We start from the raw sequence: 16,343 nt of genomic DNA on the forward strand, positions 1-16,343 counted from the left end.
TTCCAATTTTTGGAAGAAAATAAAGTTAGGAAACATACCAATTTGACCAAACATTGACTTATTGACTAGACTTTTGATTTAATATCATCATTTCTGACCAAGACCAAAAAAAAACTCTAGAACTAAGAAAATTAAATGGTTTCTTATCTTATCAATAAATATATCTACAATCTACCATCAAATTTGGGCATGTCATTGCATTATTAATTTTTAGTGACCCAACTTTTTTATTGACTGAATTTATTTTTTCTGACGTGCAATTTTGGATTTGGAGTCAAAGTGTTAAACCACTTATCAAAGAGTACAGTCTCATTGTTTATTATTAAATTAAATTGGCAAATTTAAATATAGCTATTGACTTTGCCGACCAAGAGTCCAAGACCAGACAAGTCTTTATAAAGAATAAGGCCCCTTCTCTAAATTTTGATGAATTAAAATTATTTATTATTTCCAGATTGTCTATTATAAGAACAAGTTAAATTTTGTGATATTATCTAATTATGCTTCTATAAATTAATTAATATTTAAATCATATTTGTCTTGTTCTATGAATCTGGACTATAATTGATTAATTGCTTCTCATATTATAGAACATTTGAAAAGTCCATATATAAGTATGCAGTAGGCCAAAGTTCCTGCAAAAGCAATGGAGGCGAAATTAATAAGAAAACAATACTCTAATATTTTAAGGCTAAAAAGGATTAAATAATGTGTGTCAATTGTGAAACACGTACGTATTATAAATTTATAATGAATTCCAAAGATAGACATTCTTACACGAATAAGCATCGCATTCTCAATCTTCCCGGTTAAGATATTATGATTACCATGATTTTTTATTTTTTAAAGTAGTTACATGCTTATTATTTTATCATGCTTTTTCATTGTTTAGAGATCTACTTTGCTGCGCTTTATCCAAATGTGAACTGATTTATTTTTCTTTAATTAATTTAGCATGAATCATGGATGCCCTTCTCGTACCATAAAATCACGTATTGCGTCATATTTATGACGTAAGTAGACTTAACCTAAAAATAATACTATATAAATTTAGTTCACATGATTTTATAATGTGGCCGAAAGTGTGGGATATGATAAGATAAAATTAAAGCACTAAAAAGAAATGGCATCCAATAAATATTTGTCGACCATTTTGATATTCTACCTTCAAATTTAATTCGAAATTATGTGTAATTGGTAGACTAACTAACAAAATTGATATTAATAAATTATTAAGACACAGCTAATTGAAAGAATAATATCAAAAACCTTTTGATTTCAACAATCTTATGACTTGGACTTGTAATAGGCAAAACACAAAGAATAGTAAAAGTCTACTCCCAAGTCTTCCATGCCATGCCCCACCCCTTCTTGTCCTTCCTCCTTAATTTGATTTCTTAGAAATTTCTGATCGTTATTTTCGGTGTGCACTCGATAAAATTACCTTTCTACGTAATATCACATAAGATCAACATACAATCACGCTTACAATATAAAAAAAATTAGTCGATATAGACCTCTAAGTTCTATAATTCTCATCTTTCACGATCTCGTAACTTTGAGTCTTGAAATAACTAGAACGAATACGCCTCACGAAGTTTGCCACAACGACGCCGTGCGGGAAACGGGGTCGCTAGGGGACGGGGTCGCTATCGACTTGTCACTTTAAATCAAGAAGCTATGATGGTTAGGCCTATGTTGGGCCCAAAACAAAATTCCTTAGCCACCACTTAATAAGCAGCAGCCATGAAGCTTCTCTCCATACAATAGGAAGCTTACCAAGTAAACCCCCTCCCACTGAGCTCTCACAATCACACACACTTATATAGCAAACATCCATGGATGCTCAATTGGTGATCATGGATGAGGATCGCAGCAGTGACCCGAACAACACAATCAGGCCCGGTTCGTCTCTCAGCCCGGCCCACGAACCGGGCTTTGAGGTTTCGGATTTCTTTGAGTTCAACGACTGGATTGAGGAGGTCCCGCCGTTCTCTTCCCCTCTCTCGGCTGCTTGTTACGATTCTCAGAATATGAGCTATACGAGCGCCATCAGCAGCAGCAGTAGTTTTCTTGAAGGGGCTATCAATAGTAAGGCTATATATATCAGACTTTAGTTGTGGTGTAGGATAAGAGAGATATCTAACACATTGTTTTTCATTGTTATCAGGAGACGGTGGGAGAGAGGAGAAGAGAGAGAAAGTTGCTTTCAAGACCAAATCTGAAGTTGAAGTTCTTGATGATGGTTTCAAGTGGAGAAAGTATGGGAAGAAGATGGTGAAAAACAGCCCTAATCCAAGGTATGCATAATGAATCAATCTCTCTCTCTATATATATATATATACATACACTTTCTTGGAAGAACCTATGCATATATGTAATATTTCATGTAATAAACAGGAACTACTATAGATGTTCAGTAGAAGGATGCCCAGTGAAGAAGAGAGTCGAACGAGACAAAGAGGACCCGCTCTACGTTGTGACAACGTACGAGGGAATTCACAACCATCAAGGTCCTTATCAACTGTAGTTTAGAAACTCATAGAGTTTACCTGAGTTTGCAGATGATGGCGATGCGCTCTGACGATGTATGATCGACAAACATCAATATTTAGGCTGCTACAAGAAGTTCATTGTTTGCAGTGAACATATTAAGAATAAACTCCAATCAGTAGAGAGAGAGGGAGAGAGAAGCAATGCTAGTCAGTAGAAAAACACAATGGATTGGTAATTTATGAAGAATTTTGTACAGTGATGCTATGTGCAGCAAATCTTGTTACATTTTTCAAAACCTATCTATTACTAATAAATTAAAGAAGCTATTCTTCTGCTCCTTTTTCATCACTAGGCAGATTCTATGGGAAAATAATATCAGGATCTCTTACATGAACATTTAAGGCAATACTTTCATCCCATGTAGCTGCTTGGCCTTCAATGGGAACCGAAATGCTCCACAAAACATCTCCGGATTTCGCCTTCCTCACTAATCCCGATGATGATCTCACAACTATGTTAGAGTTTGAGACAGTACTCTTCTTGGACTTTGACATACCACTCGAGAGCAACCAGCGCGATCCAGATTGGTGTTGCCTGCTACTTCCCCAAACCTGCTTATCACCATGCCGCGCTACATTGAATCCAGCAAGACGGACTTCTGAGACTTTGAACATTGGTTGATAGATATTCTGTCTACCATGTTCAGAATCAGCTTCTTCATCTTCTCGTTTGATCACTTCTGGTTGTGGTGGCGAATAAGCCCGATTCACTTGAACCAGAGCTAGCATAGGGGAACCCACCACCTCATAGTTACGTAGCGGGTCTCTAAGCTGCACTTTTAAGCACATTCTGAAGTTTTCACCAAAAGCACCACCGCTCCTATCTAACAGCTTCACCATTTCATCATCCATTTTCAGCTCATCACTGCCCAATTCTAGATGCTCAGCACAATGAGCTGCAAAAGGTTTCAACATATTTTCATGACCTGCTTCTTTAATATGAAGTTGACCAGAATCCAACCTCAGCCATTCCTCCAATGACAAAGAACACTTGATTAATTCATCGGCATCAAGAATTGACAAGTCAGAAGCTCTTACGTAACCAAATTTACTAGAAGGTTCTGAAGCCTTTCTTGAGGAGAATGGGGTCAAAGGATGATGGATCTTAATGCTAGAAGGCGGTTCCTGATCGGGCATGCCAGCCTGAATCTTTAGCCCTTCAACTAAAAGTCCTTCAATGTTTGTTATAGCCATGGGAACAAGATCTTCTATCGACACATAATCAGAATCAATCTGATCCGCGTTGGAGCAAGAGTATAGGGAATCATAACTCCTGCCATGTGGCTGATATTTCGCCGTTTTCTTCTCCACAACAGACGACTCATCCCATCTGTAAATGGTTCCAAAGTAAGAAGAAAAAGAACACACATGATTTAGATTCAGAAACATAAATATTAAATGAATTGAGAACTTCATGCCAATGTATCGACTCTAGAATATACAGACCTATTGGAAGCATTTGATGCTAATTCTGCTTCTTCCAGCACCTGCTGTATTGTCTTCCCCGTGACATCTTCCAGAGGCATCAATTTGTTTGCCTGTAAACACATCTTTTCAACTCCTAAACATGCCCAACATCGTATTATTTCCAATGTTGTATATCCCATTGATGAGGGTAGCACAATTGGAGCAGAAACTTGCACGATTAACCTAGCACCATTATTTGCATTTCTGAAAAGCAAGGGATTCATTGACCTCAAGAAACCACCATCCTTCATCTGAACCATTGGACCTTTGCCTTCCAAAATAGGGGGCAACTGTAAGGGTTCTTCCGCAGGGAGATAGACCGGACTTCCAAATCCACCAGAGGTAGCACGTGGCGAATACTGAAATGCTTTCTCTGTCAGGCCCCACTGATGCATTAAAGCTTCTGTTTCCAAGTTCTCTAACATTTCAGCATTTCTTTTTTCCCTTAAAGATTGGTCTGAACTTCGGTGATTCTTTTCAACAGATGGAATGGGAAATGATAAATCAAGACCAACTGAAAATGCCACTTTCTCATAGCCAGCAGGAGTAAAGCTACATGATTCCTCCTCTGCCATCAGATCAGCATTGAGAACGGAAACTCCCCAAGCTACGGGATCCTCTTCACACAGTCCGAGGATATCTCTTGGCGAGTCATGGCCACTACCAGAAACTACACCTTCTATATCCTGGTCAATGCTCAACATGTTGAGAAAATCATTTTCTATTGATTCTGCAAGCACAAGGTCATCCAAGCTATGTGATCTCCTCAATCTTTGAGCTCTGTTTCTAGACTCGGATCTCATGCACATCCGAAGCTCATTGTATGTGCTGCTATCTAGCAGAGAATCTAAGTCTGATGGTTTAGTCATTAGCAGATCAAAGAAATCTAAATCAACTTCTTCAAAGGCTGGTTCACTAATAAATGCACTACTATCTCTGTGTCCAGGACCATCAGTTGCACACTCAGACTCATCGTCATGATTATCCACATCTAGCTTCGAGTTCCATTCAATATACTCAACAAAACTGGCCTCCTCTCCCTTGAAAATTTCAGCAACATCAATTGTTTCAATTACAGAAGAGTCAAACCTCTTACTACTACTACTTTCTGGTTTGATTTTATCCCTCAATGATACCTCTATACCCTGCTCAATTACACCAATTTCAGTGACATCAAACTCGTGTGTAGTCTGGCCACTCACATACTCAGGCTCAGGTGAGGGGTTAGAGTCAACGTGACTGTAGAAGTCAAACTCTGTGTGATCACCCATCTTTTTCTCATCAAGTTTCTGATGCAACAAAGAGACAGATTGAGAAAGTTCTGTCCCTTGCCTTAGGAACATTTCATCAAGTAATTTTAATTTTTCCGACTGGGAGTGTTGATAGGACCCTTCGAGTGGCATCACTGGAACAGTACCGTGATTGTTAAATTGGTTCTTTCTACTAATATCACAGTCAGATAGATAATCTAGTCCACCTTCCTTAGTAATATCAGGAACTTTGGCAAGATAGCCAGGCTCCAATGAGCTACCATCAAATATGGAAAAGCCAAAGCTAACATTTAAAACTGCACCTTTAGCCGGGCCTGTGAGCTGAATGCTGGTAGTCCACTTTCCTGAGCTACTTTTATCCCCTGCTAATTCCTCCAGAGTAAGGGGAAGCAACCTCGTTAGATCAACCCAGCGGCTCCCTATATCAAGTGACGGTGCATCTATAACATAAGCGTGAAGCAAGAAGAGCTTGGGGTCGTATTTTGCTGTACCATGGGGCCCATTTCTACCTACATAAATACTGCATTGGTGCAAGAGAGTCTCTTCGAACTCAGCCATTCCTGAACAGACCTGAGTAGGTTGAGTTCGCAACATATTGGCCTTCTGTTTCCAAGTCACGCACAACTTAAGGTTGTTGAAGTAAGTTGGAAGTCCTTCAATAGCATGGACATGCAAAAAGAAACAACAATTGAACCGCTGATTCCGGGTGTGGGTCAATGCCTTTATAGGGTTCCATTTCCAAATTGATGATTTTTTGTCCTTATGTAATGAATCTCGAATAATGACATCAGATTTGGACTCTGAGACGCCAGTTTTAGCAGCCACGTCTCGGTGGTAGTCATACGTAGAATTAAATGAATCTCGGGGGCTTTTATGCAAGTAAAGGGCTTTGCTAATTTCTTCAATGTCGCGCAATAAAAGCCCGCAGCTAATATCTTCATCATCACTTTTCATGGATTCCATTTTGGAAGACATGCCCTTCCCTTCTTAAGCAAAATCTCCCTAAGAGCATAAATATAACCCTTCTATATTAAAAAAAAAAAAATCAAAATGAGCTCTTACATTTGATCTTGAAACAAATAAAGCACTAACTACAAAAAAAAGATTCCAGCTGATTTACCAATAGAAATCAAGATAGCAGCTAAATATTCCTTCATTATTTTCTTAGGCATAATTCACCAACTCCTAATGTGAAACGATCCATAAAATTCTACCCAAATCACCAATCCTGAGATAAAACCCTCATTTGAATTTGTAAAATTAGCCTAATTACAAAACGAAGAAACATATTAACAACACTCAACAGAAACCTCCGATTCAATCCGAACTATAACAATTCAATCAATAACAAAGTTCAAAATCTTCAACCATGATCTCAGACAGAGCTGTAACAACGGCACAAACAACAAATACCTCTTTGAAGACAATAGGATTCCACAAATCATGCATAAAAAAACAATTCTTTGAAACTTACAGAAACTCAAGGGGGAGAGAAACTGCTGAGCTGAATAAATTCTCCTCTTCCTTCCCGAAATTCTTCGTTTTTACCTAAATTGAACTGGAGATTTCAAAATTCTATTTACTGTAGCTGATTTGGAGTTGGCCACAGTTTATATCCCTTTCCTCTTTGGCAGCAGTGATAAGAAATGAATTTTTTTGTCTTAGTTGTCGGAGATTACCTAATTCCGCCATTTAAACATTTTTCACTTTTTCTTTTTCAAGAAAAATAGGAGAAATGTGAACACAGTAGAAAATTAGGTACTCCTATAAATATAATATACTAGTTGATCATGTAACATAGTAGTAGTATTTAAATTTAATTTTAAATTGTTTGCATTTTAGTATATTTTTTTTCAAAAGTCTTAGTATGTACGATATATACATTTACTTGTGTTACAATCTCATATATATACAAGTCTAATTTGATCTCTTAATCGAAAGGATTCAATATAATGATAAATTGGGTCATTTGAGAAAATAAATAGTTAATTTCCTTATTTCAATGTCTAAGCACAAAATGGTATGTAATACATCATAAAATCAAGATGGAAAGTTATGGACGACGCAAATATGCTTGTGTTTCGATCCCATACACGTGCACGAGCGGTTCGATCTTTTCTCGTAGAGTTAATTTCTTCTACTCACAGTTCACCTAAAAAAACTTAATACTAATTCAAAAGAAATATAAAAATAAAGCACATATCAATGTTCATAACACGAGTTGGCTAATATATTTCTTACAATTCAAACACTTGATCTTGACTCTATTATGATATACACATAATAAACTCGTGCCTCTTAATTAATTCACCATATGTAAAACTAAATCCTCCCCATCACTAAAGTGGGTGTAACGATAGTAATCATAATAATTTAATAGTTGTATTGATATTTTCAACTAATCACAATCCAACCAAGAATTTCATTAATCATGAAAAGGCTATTTTATTCAATTACAACAAAAGGTTGAAAACCCCCACACACCCGTTTAGGTAGAAGGTTATAACATACACTTTCAAAGTAGTAACATCTACAATGCTATGTTGTAACCAAGTCTGTGAGCACCTATCCTGACCACCACTGATAAATGCCAGCACATAACGAGATCAACCGTCGTTGGCGGGAGCCGACGATGCTAAGGTCTGCTCCTACCCTTTCTTTGGCGTTTCAAGTCCAAGACAACGACAGAGATGTTATCCCGGCTCCCTTTCTGAAGAGCTCGTTGCGTGAGAGCCTCAGCTGCTGCCTGTGATGCGGGATCCACGCTCTTGCCCCTCTCCGATGGAGGTGGGGCTGTGTTATTCCTGTACCACAACTGCAAAACCCTACGAGCACCGTCACAAGCCTCCTCGTTTGACATCTCATCCCATAAACCATCACTGGCTAGAATCAGGCACTCGTCATCTCTAGTCCGTGGGACAACCGTCACCTCAGGATCAGGGATCACGAGAGACTTCAAATATCGATCTCCTACAAGGACATTAATGCCATCGGATTCAAACACCAACAAAATTGCAAATACGCCATTGTAAGTGTACATGGAGGCTATGAAGAACATACCAATAGACCTAGACATGGCAAGAACTCCCGAGACACGGCATCCGTCCCAGTTGAATACCCTACCTCCAGCTGCTTCGATTCTGGCATATTCGTCCTCCCTATCGGGCTTAAGAGACAGAGAACAATAATGTTAGTAAAAAAAATCTCATCTCGAGGCGACATGATTGCTTACCTTGTGATCCACAGATAGGGCAACAGCTTCTCTCCCACGGCAGAGAACAGCCCTTGAATCACCGCAGTTAGCCACTATTATATGCGACGTGCAAACTATGGCAACAATGGCAGTCGAGCCAACAGTCTCCCGAGCAATGGGTGCGCGACCGCCTTCCCCTCCAACCTCACCATCCACCTTGAGGAAACATCTAGTGAACACCCTCGTCCACAGCTCTTCACGAGATCCCCTTCTATCTCCTTCATCACTTAACTCTGTAGAGATTATTTCAATCTCTTCAGCCAAAGCAGAATGAATACGATCTCTACAATAATCCGCAACCTGAAAACAAAGTCTTTATAATCAAGAGTGTTCCTACGTTGATGTGTAGCATTTATTATGTGAGGATACTGGAAAAACGAAGAGATACATACCTTAGCGCCTCCATGGCCGTCAAAGACTCCAAAGAAATGCCCCGTCAAATGAGTCACACGGGAAGTCAGTCCATCAGGAGGGCGATCAACGAGCATCTGGAGAGGGATTTCCACTAAATTTGGTACGATTGACACTGCATCTTCCATATCCGCTCTCCTACCAGGAACGGATGTAAAACCCCAAAGTGGCACATAGCTTACCTCAAAAATACTACGGCTTGCTCTCCCATTCGATCCAAAATCCAATGGCACAACATCCATAGATGGTCTCGAGCTGGAACCATCTACAATCTCCTCTCCACTATCAACTGCTACAGATAGAGATTCACTGGTGTTGGATATAAGTTCAACATCACTTCTACTGCTCTCAACGTCCGCGAAGGGCATCCCAGTTTCAGGTTTCACTTCTAAACCACATAAACTACTAGCATCACTCACCATAGACAGTCCATCAAGATTAGGATCGCCAACCAATAACAACGAGCCATCTTCGCTCAGTTGCCTTCCATCAGTACTATGCAGCCAGTTTTCGCCCTCATAAGTCGCAGCCATAATAGACGACACCCCGCTCCTACTCTCTTCAGAATCAGAATCCAAGAAAATAACAGAAGTTATCTCACTTCCCAAATCACCCAAGGCAGAACCCTCATTCTCATCATCTACACTAGTTGGTGCTTCAATCTCAGAACGCAAAAGCAAGCTATCCATCAGCTCGAAGCTCATAACAATCGAGCAATCTCCAAACCTCAGTATTGCAAAACTTAGAATCACAATAACCTAATCTAAAGGGCACCATCACAACCTATAACTAAATAGCAAGAGCTATTTAAAACTGAAGCCCTATCATTGTCACATTAATTCATAGCCATTTCTAGAAAGAACCTCGAAAAAACTAGAGATTAAACCATCACACTCAAAATGCAGAGTCGAATCGCAGCGTATCCAATAAATTGGTCGAATCTGATTGATGAAAACAAAACACCAACTAGAATCCGTGAAAAAGGGGCATCAAACTATAAATCACCAAATACAGAAATGTGAAAGTAAGGATTCTACAATATACAAAAAGAGATGTGAAAATCCAAAAAAGCTCACACATTCAATTAGGTCACATAACACTATTTTGAAATTCTAACACACACAAGAGTTTCAAGAATCACATGAAATCTTAAAAAAGACAATCTTTCTTCTCTGCAAGAAAGATTTTACCAGGATCTGAGGCAACGTAATCGTGACCCTTTACGTAGTCTAGTTCCTCTTTCAACCAATAATCACATTAATAGTTCAATTTATGTATAATCTAAAAGGGGAAAGTGAGATCAGCAGAACAAAGGGGAACATAAGCTACTGCTGAATTCTTACTTTCTTTTGCTTGTTTTGAAGCAGGTACCGCCAATTCTACTTTCTTGAAGCTAACAGAAGAAAATTGTTTAGGAAGAAACCACGAATCCAACCGGAAATTGTTTGTGGCTCGATTTTGCAGCTGGTAGTTTTGTGTTGGTTGAATGAACAAGAGCGTAAAATTACCGAAAGTTAAAAAACATTTAATCTAAATACAAAAACGCTAGTATTTTTAGGTCATATTTAATATTTTTTTGTTTGATTTTCGGTTTTTCGATTTTTTCATATAATTTTGATTTTTTTGGTTTAGTTCGATTTTTAAAATTCAGTTTTTGGGTTCAGTTCTAGAGTTTTGAACAAAATTCGATTTTTTGGGTTTGGTACAGTTTGGATAAAAAATCGAATCGAAACCCAAAATGCTCACTTCATCCCTAGATATTTCTTGTACACAGATTTGATAAGGACGGTAATGAATGGAAGGAGAGGGGAGTGGGGATTGTGAAACTACAAAAGCACAAGGATACAGGGAAAGTTAGCATTATTTCAATTTTTCTTTAACTTGCGTAAATGCTTTCTTATATTATCGGAAACAATAGAATAAATGTCTTATTTTCAGCAATTAACAGATCGAAAGCTATAATACATGTAAGGAAAAGAAACCTTGAGTTTATTATCCACTGCGAAAACATGATTGATAAAGTCCGAATAAATAGAGATGCAATAAATCGTCGTCTAAAACCAGAAGCTGCCACAAGAGGAAGCAGGTCCCCCTACCAACCTGGGCAGCCAGCCGACCAAGTCCTAAATTTTCTATTACAAGCATCCCTACAGGTTTGAGGTTCCCAACAATACTGTACAACCACACCGCAGAGCATTAGGTAGCCGAACTGCAACGACAAACCTACAAATACTGATAATGATGACGAACCTACAAATATACAGGCCTCGCAATGTCTCCATTCTTGTATATGTAGGCAACTATGGAGACATTACGTCATCCATTGATGAGTTCATCCGCACATCTCTTCCCTCTGTCATCTCCTTGAATTCACCTAACATATAAAATACAGTGCTCAAGTCACAAACTTAAGTACGAGGGCAAAATACATCATCTTGAAATGTAGCATACCATATCTTGAATCAACTGATGTCGGGGACGTACTCCTCGTGTCTTCTGCAGTGCCTGCAATTACCAATGAAAATTTACATCAAGATTCAGTAACATGAATCAAAAGATGTTGATATGGAATATCTTTGTACCTGATTTATTACGCAGCGCCTCCTTGATAGCATCGAAGTTCTTGTAAGTATAGCCCACGAAACTCAAATCTTCTGGAGTAAGGTGCATCTGTTTGAAGAAAGTTATATCAAGATGAGAACTACATTTTGGCAAATTCTGAAGAATTGTCAGTGCAATATACAGACCTTTCTTGAGGGTCCTGAGCCAGCCTTTGATGATGTTGGAGGATCCAGCTGTTCAAATAACAGCATAATTGCATTATATAGTCTTATCCAAAGAAGCGACATCAAAGGCAACCATAAATGAAAACGTCAGACACTAGAAGATGAGAGTCGTTCAAGAACACGAGGAACGAGTACAATGAAACAGTAATATAGACAACTTTAGGATATATTATCATGAAAACTTAAGAAAACGTCACGGCATTTAATGTCTTGGCATGAGATTGACCATGTGTATCACAGAGATTGGCGCAATATAACACTATGCAACTAATGACTATCTGTGGAGTAGAATAGAAGGCGTGAAATGTAATAAAAGCAAAGAGAGGCTTTTACTTCATCAAACTTCATGAAATTCCGGGTGTCCAGCTCCCCATTGACCTCCGGTTTAAATGCTGCTTCCATATCATATAATTTATCCCAGTCAACACCGACGAACCAAGGGTGGGCCTGTATTAACTCACGTGTGAATGGAGAGAGAAAGAACACAAGAAACTCATGTTGACCAAGTAATACCTTTATCTGTGCTGCACCTCCTGTTCCAAGTCTATGCTCTACATCACAGAGTAACCTACATATCAGATCTTTTGCCTCAGCGCTGATTTTGGTATCTTCGGGAAATCTCAGGTGATTTTTCCAATGAACAATCTAGCGAACATAAGAAAACTCCATCACGAAACAGAACAGTAAATAGATGGACGAATAAAAGGTAACAACTATAAATGAACAACACATGCATAGAATTGCCTGAATGGTGCAGAGGTATGCAAAGAATGAAAGCTATTGAAATGGGGGAGTTACATATGTATGTTGCTCTCTGTTTCACAAAGATAACGCAGTTGACTGGATGGCGGGCCGGAGCACAATAAACCCAAGAGATTTTTATTTTTATGGTGCTATGAAGGGTGCCGATAGGACAATGTAAACTATTGAATGCATGTATGCTAATAATCTTCTCTTTACCCTTTAAGTCAGCAAAAAATGTAAGAAGAAAGTAAATCTATAGACATGTACCTTCCTACAAGTGGTCATAGGATCATCCGCATAAAATGGAGGATAGCCAACAAGCATCTCATACATGATTGCACCCAGTGACCACCTGCAAATATATGTGGTAATTCAGTTGAAAAGCCTTGTATCATGCCATTTGAGCTTCGAAAATGACACACCACAATATCAACATAAACAACTTTCACGAATGATGGAAGTGTAACAATAAAGGGAATAGGAGACGGGGTGGGTGTTACTGGGGGGAAATTGGACTGACCAGTCACACTCCATGCTATATCCTTTCTTCAACAGCACCTCCGGAGCAATATAATCAGGTGTACCAACAGTAGAAAATGCCTTCAAAAGACAAGTGAAGATGAGAAATTAAATAGAGAACTTAAAATCTGATGCCGGTATTTTGCTGCTTTTTGCAATAATTCACCATCCCCCCAAAGTGCAAGTTCCTGGAGAAGGAAAAAACATGCATCACATCTCATTGCTTACCAACTTTCTCCTGTTCATCTGCCAGTGCTGAAGTTGTTCACGGGGACTTCTCCAACTACTAGCATTGGCAGCATCAGGAAAACGGCCGTCAATGTCCATTGGTTCCCTTATGTTTTCATCATCCAATTCTTCGTTTTCATTCACCGTGGATAAAGTCCTACAGTCAAGTGGCTTGCATAGACCAAAATCTGAGAGCTTCATGTGACCGTTCTTATCAAGAAGAAGATTGTCTGGTTTAATATCCCTGAGGAGAAAAAGAAAGGGAATCAGAAGGCTAAGTCTTAAAATAAAATAATTGCATCAATGTAACAATCGTTTGTAGGATATATACATCAAATCACACAAACCTGTGAATATAATTATGCTTGTGAATAGATTCAATAGCCAGCACACTCTGAGCAATGTAAAATTTAGCCACATTTTCAGACAATGTGTCTTCTCTCATCAACAGAGTCATCATGTCACCTCCAGGGAGATATTCCATGATAAGATATAAATACTCGGGATCTTGAAAAGAGTAGTACAGTTTAACTATACAATGGCTTCCCACTTCTGCCAATAGGTTCCTTTCTGCTCTTACATGCTCCACCTGTGGAACATATAACATTTTCACGGACATTAGGACATCTCGACTAATGGAAAAGTTTTTCCTAAAATTTCATAATAAGTGGATTAGTAAAACTGATTCAAAATGGTAAGATATTCAAACTATGCTATATCAATGTTTTTACCTGTCCTCTTGAGACCATTTCAGATTTCTTCAACTTCTTCATGGCATAAATATTTCCAGATTTTTTCTCCCGGCATAGTCGGACCTAAAATGTCAAAGATATAGCAATTACAAATTAAAATATGGCATGCAAAATAAAATTTATATCCGAGAGTGACACCAACCTCACCAAAGGCTCCACGTCCAATAATAGTAAGAAGCTCAAAATCATCTACACATATCTTGTTCCTTCTCAGTCTCATGAACTCCGTTTCTTTCCTTTCCAAATCTTTGATCAAATTTATCTGTTCGTCTTTGGGCACATCTGAAGAGGCCAACTTCCTTTCGAGTACCCACCTCCTAGAGCCATACATGCATATATGTATTAGCATCAAAACTAGTGTCGCCAATAACACTAAAGAGTTAAGAGCAATCTAAACTTTCCAAACTGGCTTGAAATATCTTTATAGGGAAGATACATCACAACTTTTTAGATGAATCTCACTACAATCATATAGAGGCAGACAAGTCTTTTGATATTTGATAAAAGAGAAGTTTCTTTTCCAGGTCAAAAATTACGAATGTTATATTATCGCGGAACTGGAAGACTGGAACTGCCGATCACTTGAGTTTCTACTTCCTATTAAAGGCGTCTAACTACCACTAAAATCTACTAATATTAAAAGAATACGGAAGCATATATTGTTCCAAGAGTAAAAGAATCACAGTTAACATCCGCCTCCGGCATCACACTTTTTAGTACTCTAGTATTTAAATTAAGTACCGGAAAGTAAACCGCCTTTCAATCCACAGAAACACTCCAATGATTCTAACAAACAGCATCAATCGCATTGATTGGCTAATTCATCAGTAGGGATTCACACAACTTTGTTGAATGTAAAAACAGATCATGAAAGATTTTCCAGCCTCTCTCTCTAGTAGGCAAAATGTTTGCCATACTTATGCATACAACAGCAAACATAACTTGGAAACTAAACCGATTTTCCTAATTTGAACATAATTCACTTGCAAATCCATAGAGTTCAGTCTCTGAAACACTAAAATCGGAACCATTCCTATCTTAATTAACTGTTGAAAACCTAAATCTGCAGAGCAATTAGACCACAAAAACGACAGAAATATCAAAGCAGACACTAGATCTCGAAAACCACGCATTTCATCGCAGCTGGAACACAATCAATTCTCGCAACTGAGCTGCATTTTCGAAGCACAGAATATGCAAAACAGTAAAACCAAACGATTCGCCATCCCATTTCGAAGCATACCTCTCTTTCCGCTCCTGTATGCTTTTCATCTGATTTTTGTAGTGATTCTCGATGTACTTTTTCGCTGCTGCCACTTTTTCCATAGTCAAACTCGAACCTAGAATTTCTTCTTCGCCGCTCTTGTCGTTGCTCTTTTCCTCCTCCATTCAATCTGAATCTCTCTCTCTCTCTCTCTCTCTCTAGATTTCCAATTAGTCACTGTACCTTCTCTCCTCTCCTTGATACCTTGTCTACTTCAATATATATATATATATACGTACAAGCTACAGCAAACTGAGTCTTTATGTTTTACTGTACGGCGTCGTTTCAGCTCAATTTTCCGGACAGAATTTTCTACTTTTCCCCAACGCACATTCTATTCAAGTCGTGCGATTCATTGTCGTCCATTTTTTACTGGATTTATTTACACCATTTAATTACGCACTACTACATTTTTAATTATGTTGAGAAGATTAATTCTAATTATAATCTTATATAACCAACTAATCATGTAATAAAATAATATTGAAACTAAATTTTGAGCGACTCAATAAATAATTCTATGAATATGGTTTGTTGATCGATTTGCGGGTTTCAAATTTTCAATAGAAAAAGGTAATATGAGTAATAGATCTAACATATTTTTAAAATAGGAAAAGGTAACGATAATAAATTAATTATGGGCCAAATGACAAGATCTTACTATTTGGCAGCTGGAATAGATACTCTTACTATATTAATTAAATAAATTCATGGGACAATTATTATTCGTCGGTGGAACAACGTTTCTTATTTTATGTTTTATACATTTTAGTAATCTAATATACTGACACTTTGCTCATTTGATAATTAGATGAGTTTTTCGCACTCCAAATTTTATACTAACATTATTGGTAGAATATTACTTTCATATGTAATCACAAGTCAATCGTTTGCTATCTAGTGATCCATCATCCCTTCATAATTGATTATATTTTGCTTTCACTTTGTGCATAAAGTGGAGTATTAGTAACTAACAAAAAAAAATACTAGTACTACAATAAATTGAAGGCCAAATGTATACTCCCTCCGGCCCTCATTATGAATCACTTCCTGCACTCATTTTATAAAAATGATAATAAATATTTAAAATGAA

General features: G+C 37.9%; 4 protein-coding genes across 8 annotated transcripts; 1 reads left to right on the plus strand and 3 right to left on the minus strand.

Annotated features, from left to right (window-relative positions):
• Positions 1-1,734: 1,734 nt before the first annotated feature.
• LOC125188742 (putative WRKY transcription factor 43) lies at positions 1,735-2,844 on the plus strand. The gene is made up of 3 exons (XM_048085770.2): positions 1,735-2,091; positions 2,171-2,300; positions 2,401-2,844. The coding sequence occupies exons 1-3, from the start codon at positions 1,839-1,841 to the stop codon at positions 2,528-2,530; spliced, it is 513 nt and encodes a 170-aa protein (XP_047941727.1). The 5' UTR covers positions 1,735-1,838; the 3' UTR covers positions 2,531-2,844.
• On the minus strand, positions 2,708-6,970 carry LOC125188741 (protein PLASTID MOVEMENT IMPAIRED 1-RELATED 2-like). Of its 3 annotated transcripts, none has more exons than XM_048085769.2 (3): positions 6,768-6,970; positions 4,002-6,295; positions 2,708-3,885 (listed from the first exon to the last, which is right to left on the minus strand). In XM_048085769.2, the coding sequence occupies exons 2-3, from the start codon at positions 6,266-6,268 to the stop codon at positions 2,856-2,858; spliced, it is 3,297 nt and encodes a 1,098-aa protein (XP_047941726.1). In that variant the 5' UTR covers positions 6,269-6,295; positions 6,768-6,970; the 3' UTR covers positions 2,708-2,855. The 3 variants fall into 3 exon arrangements, with proteins under 3 accessions (XP_047941726.1, XP_088914944.1, XP_047941725.1); XM_089058818.1 differs by having other exon boundaries at positions 4,002-6,315; XM_048085768.2 differs by having other exon boundaries at positions 4,002-6,318.
• A 722-nt stretch (positions 6,971-7,692) lies between these two features.
• On the minus strand, positions 7,693-10,473 carry LOC125187960 (protein phosphatase 2C 50-like). Its single transcript, XM_048084649.2, has 5 exons — positions 10,301-10,473; positions 8,939-9,898; positions 8,526-8,846; positions 8,354-8,459; positions 7,693-8,263 (listed from the first exon to the last, which is right to left on the minus strand). Exons 2-5 carry the CDS (start codon positions 9,659-9,661, stop codon positions 7,929-7,931), a joined length of 1,485 nt encoding a protein of 494 aa, XP_047940606.1. The 5' UTR covers positions 9,662-9,898; positions 10,301-10,473; the 3' UTR covers positions 7,693-7,928.
• Positions 10,474-10,925: 452 nt separating this feature from the next.
• LOC125187958 (uncharacterized) lies at positions 10,926-15,456 on the minus strand. Of its 3 annotated transcripts, XR_007170684.2 has the most exons (14): positions 15,230-15,455; positions 14,129-14,303; positions 13,966-14,049; positions 13,582-13,823; positions 13,235-13,478; positions 13,008-13,087; positions 12,755-12,839; positions 12,257-12,388; positions 12,077-12,190; positions 11,705-11,752; positions 11,540-11,627; positions 11,409-11,462; positions 11,208-11,331; positions 10,926-11,130 (listed from the first exon to the last, which is right to left on the minus strand). XR_007170684.2 is itself a non-coding variant. In XM_048084646.2 (13 exons), the coding sequence occupies exons 1-13, from the start codon at positions 15,373-15,375 to the stop codon at positions 11,258-11,260; spliced, it is 1,566 nt and encodes a 521-aa protein (XP_047940603.1). In that variant the 5' UTR covers positions 15,376-15,455; the 3' UTR covers positions 10,926-11,257. The 3 variants fall into 3 exon arrangements, 1 of the variants encoding a protein (XP_047940603.1); XM_048084646.2 differs by having other exon boundaries at positions 10,926-11,331; XR_016130533.1 differs by lacking the exons at positions 10,926-11,130; positions 11,208-11,331; positions 11,409-11,462 and having other exon boundaries at positions 11,611-11,627; positions 11,705-11,786; positions 15,230-15,456.
• Between the last annotated feature and the right edge of the window lie 887 nt (positions 15,457-16,343).

The sequence above is a fragment of the Salvia hispanica genome, chromosome 5 (assembly GCF_029641045.1).
Source record: "Salvia hispanica isolate PSC_SH4W2 chromosome 5, Shi_PSC_v1, whole genome shotgun sequence".
Lineage (NCBI taxonomy): Eukaryota > Viridiplantae > Streptophyta > Magnoliopsida > Lamiales > Lamiaceae > Salvia > Salvia hispanica.

What these genes read in the sequence shown, in the direction of transcription:
- LOC125188741 (XM_048085769.2), bottom strand. Translation starts at nt 6,268, where the DNA reads ATGTCTTCCAAAATGGAATCCATGAAAAGTGATGATGAAGATATTAGC. An exon ending in GCATCAAATGCTTCCAATAG is followed by an intron (nt 3,886 to 4,001) that starts GTCTGTATATTC and finishes AACCATTTACAG; the next exon opens with ATGGGATGAGTCGTCTGTTG.
- LOC125188742 (XM_048085770.2), top strand. Translation starts at nt 1,839, where the DNA reads ATGGATGCTCAATTGGTGATCATGGATGAGGATCGCAGCAGTGACCCG. An exon ending in TCTTGAAGGGGCTATCAATA is followed by an intron (nt 2,092 to 2,170) that starts GTAAGGCTATAT and finishes CATTGTTATCAG; the next exon opens with GAGACGGTGGGAGAGAGGAG. An exon ending in AAAAACAGCCCTAATCCAAG is followed by an intron (nt 2,301 to 2,400) that starts GTATGCATAATG and finishes TGTAATAAACAG; the next exon opens with GAACTACTATAGATGTTCAG.
- LOC125187958 (XM_048084646.2), bottom strand. Translation starts at nt 15,375, where the DNA reads ATGGAGGAGGAAAAGAGCAACGACAAGAGCGGCGAAGAAGAAATTCTA. An exon ending in GACGTGGAGCCTTTGGTGAG is followed by an intron (nt 14,050 to 14,128) that starts GTTGGTGTCACT and finishes TTGACATTTTAG; the next exon opens with GTCCGACTATGCCGGGAGAA. An exon ending in GGCGCTGCGTAATAAATCAG is followed by an intron (nt 11,463 to 11,539) that starts GTACAAAGATAT and finishes TGGTAATTGCAG; the next exon opens with GCACTGCAGAAGACACGAGG.
- LOC125187960 (XM_048084649.2), bottom strand. Translation starts at nt 9,661, where the DNA reads ATGAGCTTCGAGCTGATGGATAGCTTGCTTTTGCGTTCTGAGATTGAA. An exon ending in ACGGCCATGGAGGCGCTAAG is followed by an intron (nt 8,847 to 8,938) that starts GTATGTATCTCT and finishes CTTTGTTTTCAG; the next exon opens with GTTGCGGATTATTGTAGAGA. An exon ending in TGCCATGTCTAGGTCTATTG is followed by an intron (nt 8,264 to 8,353) that starts GTATGTTCTTCA and finishes ATGTCCTTGTAG; the next exon opens with GAGATCGATATTTGAAGTCT.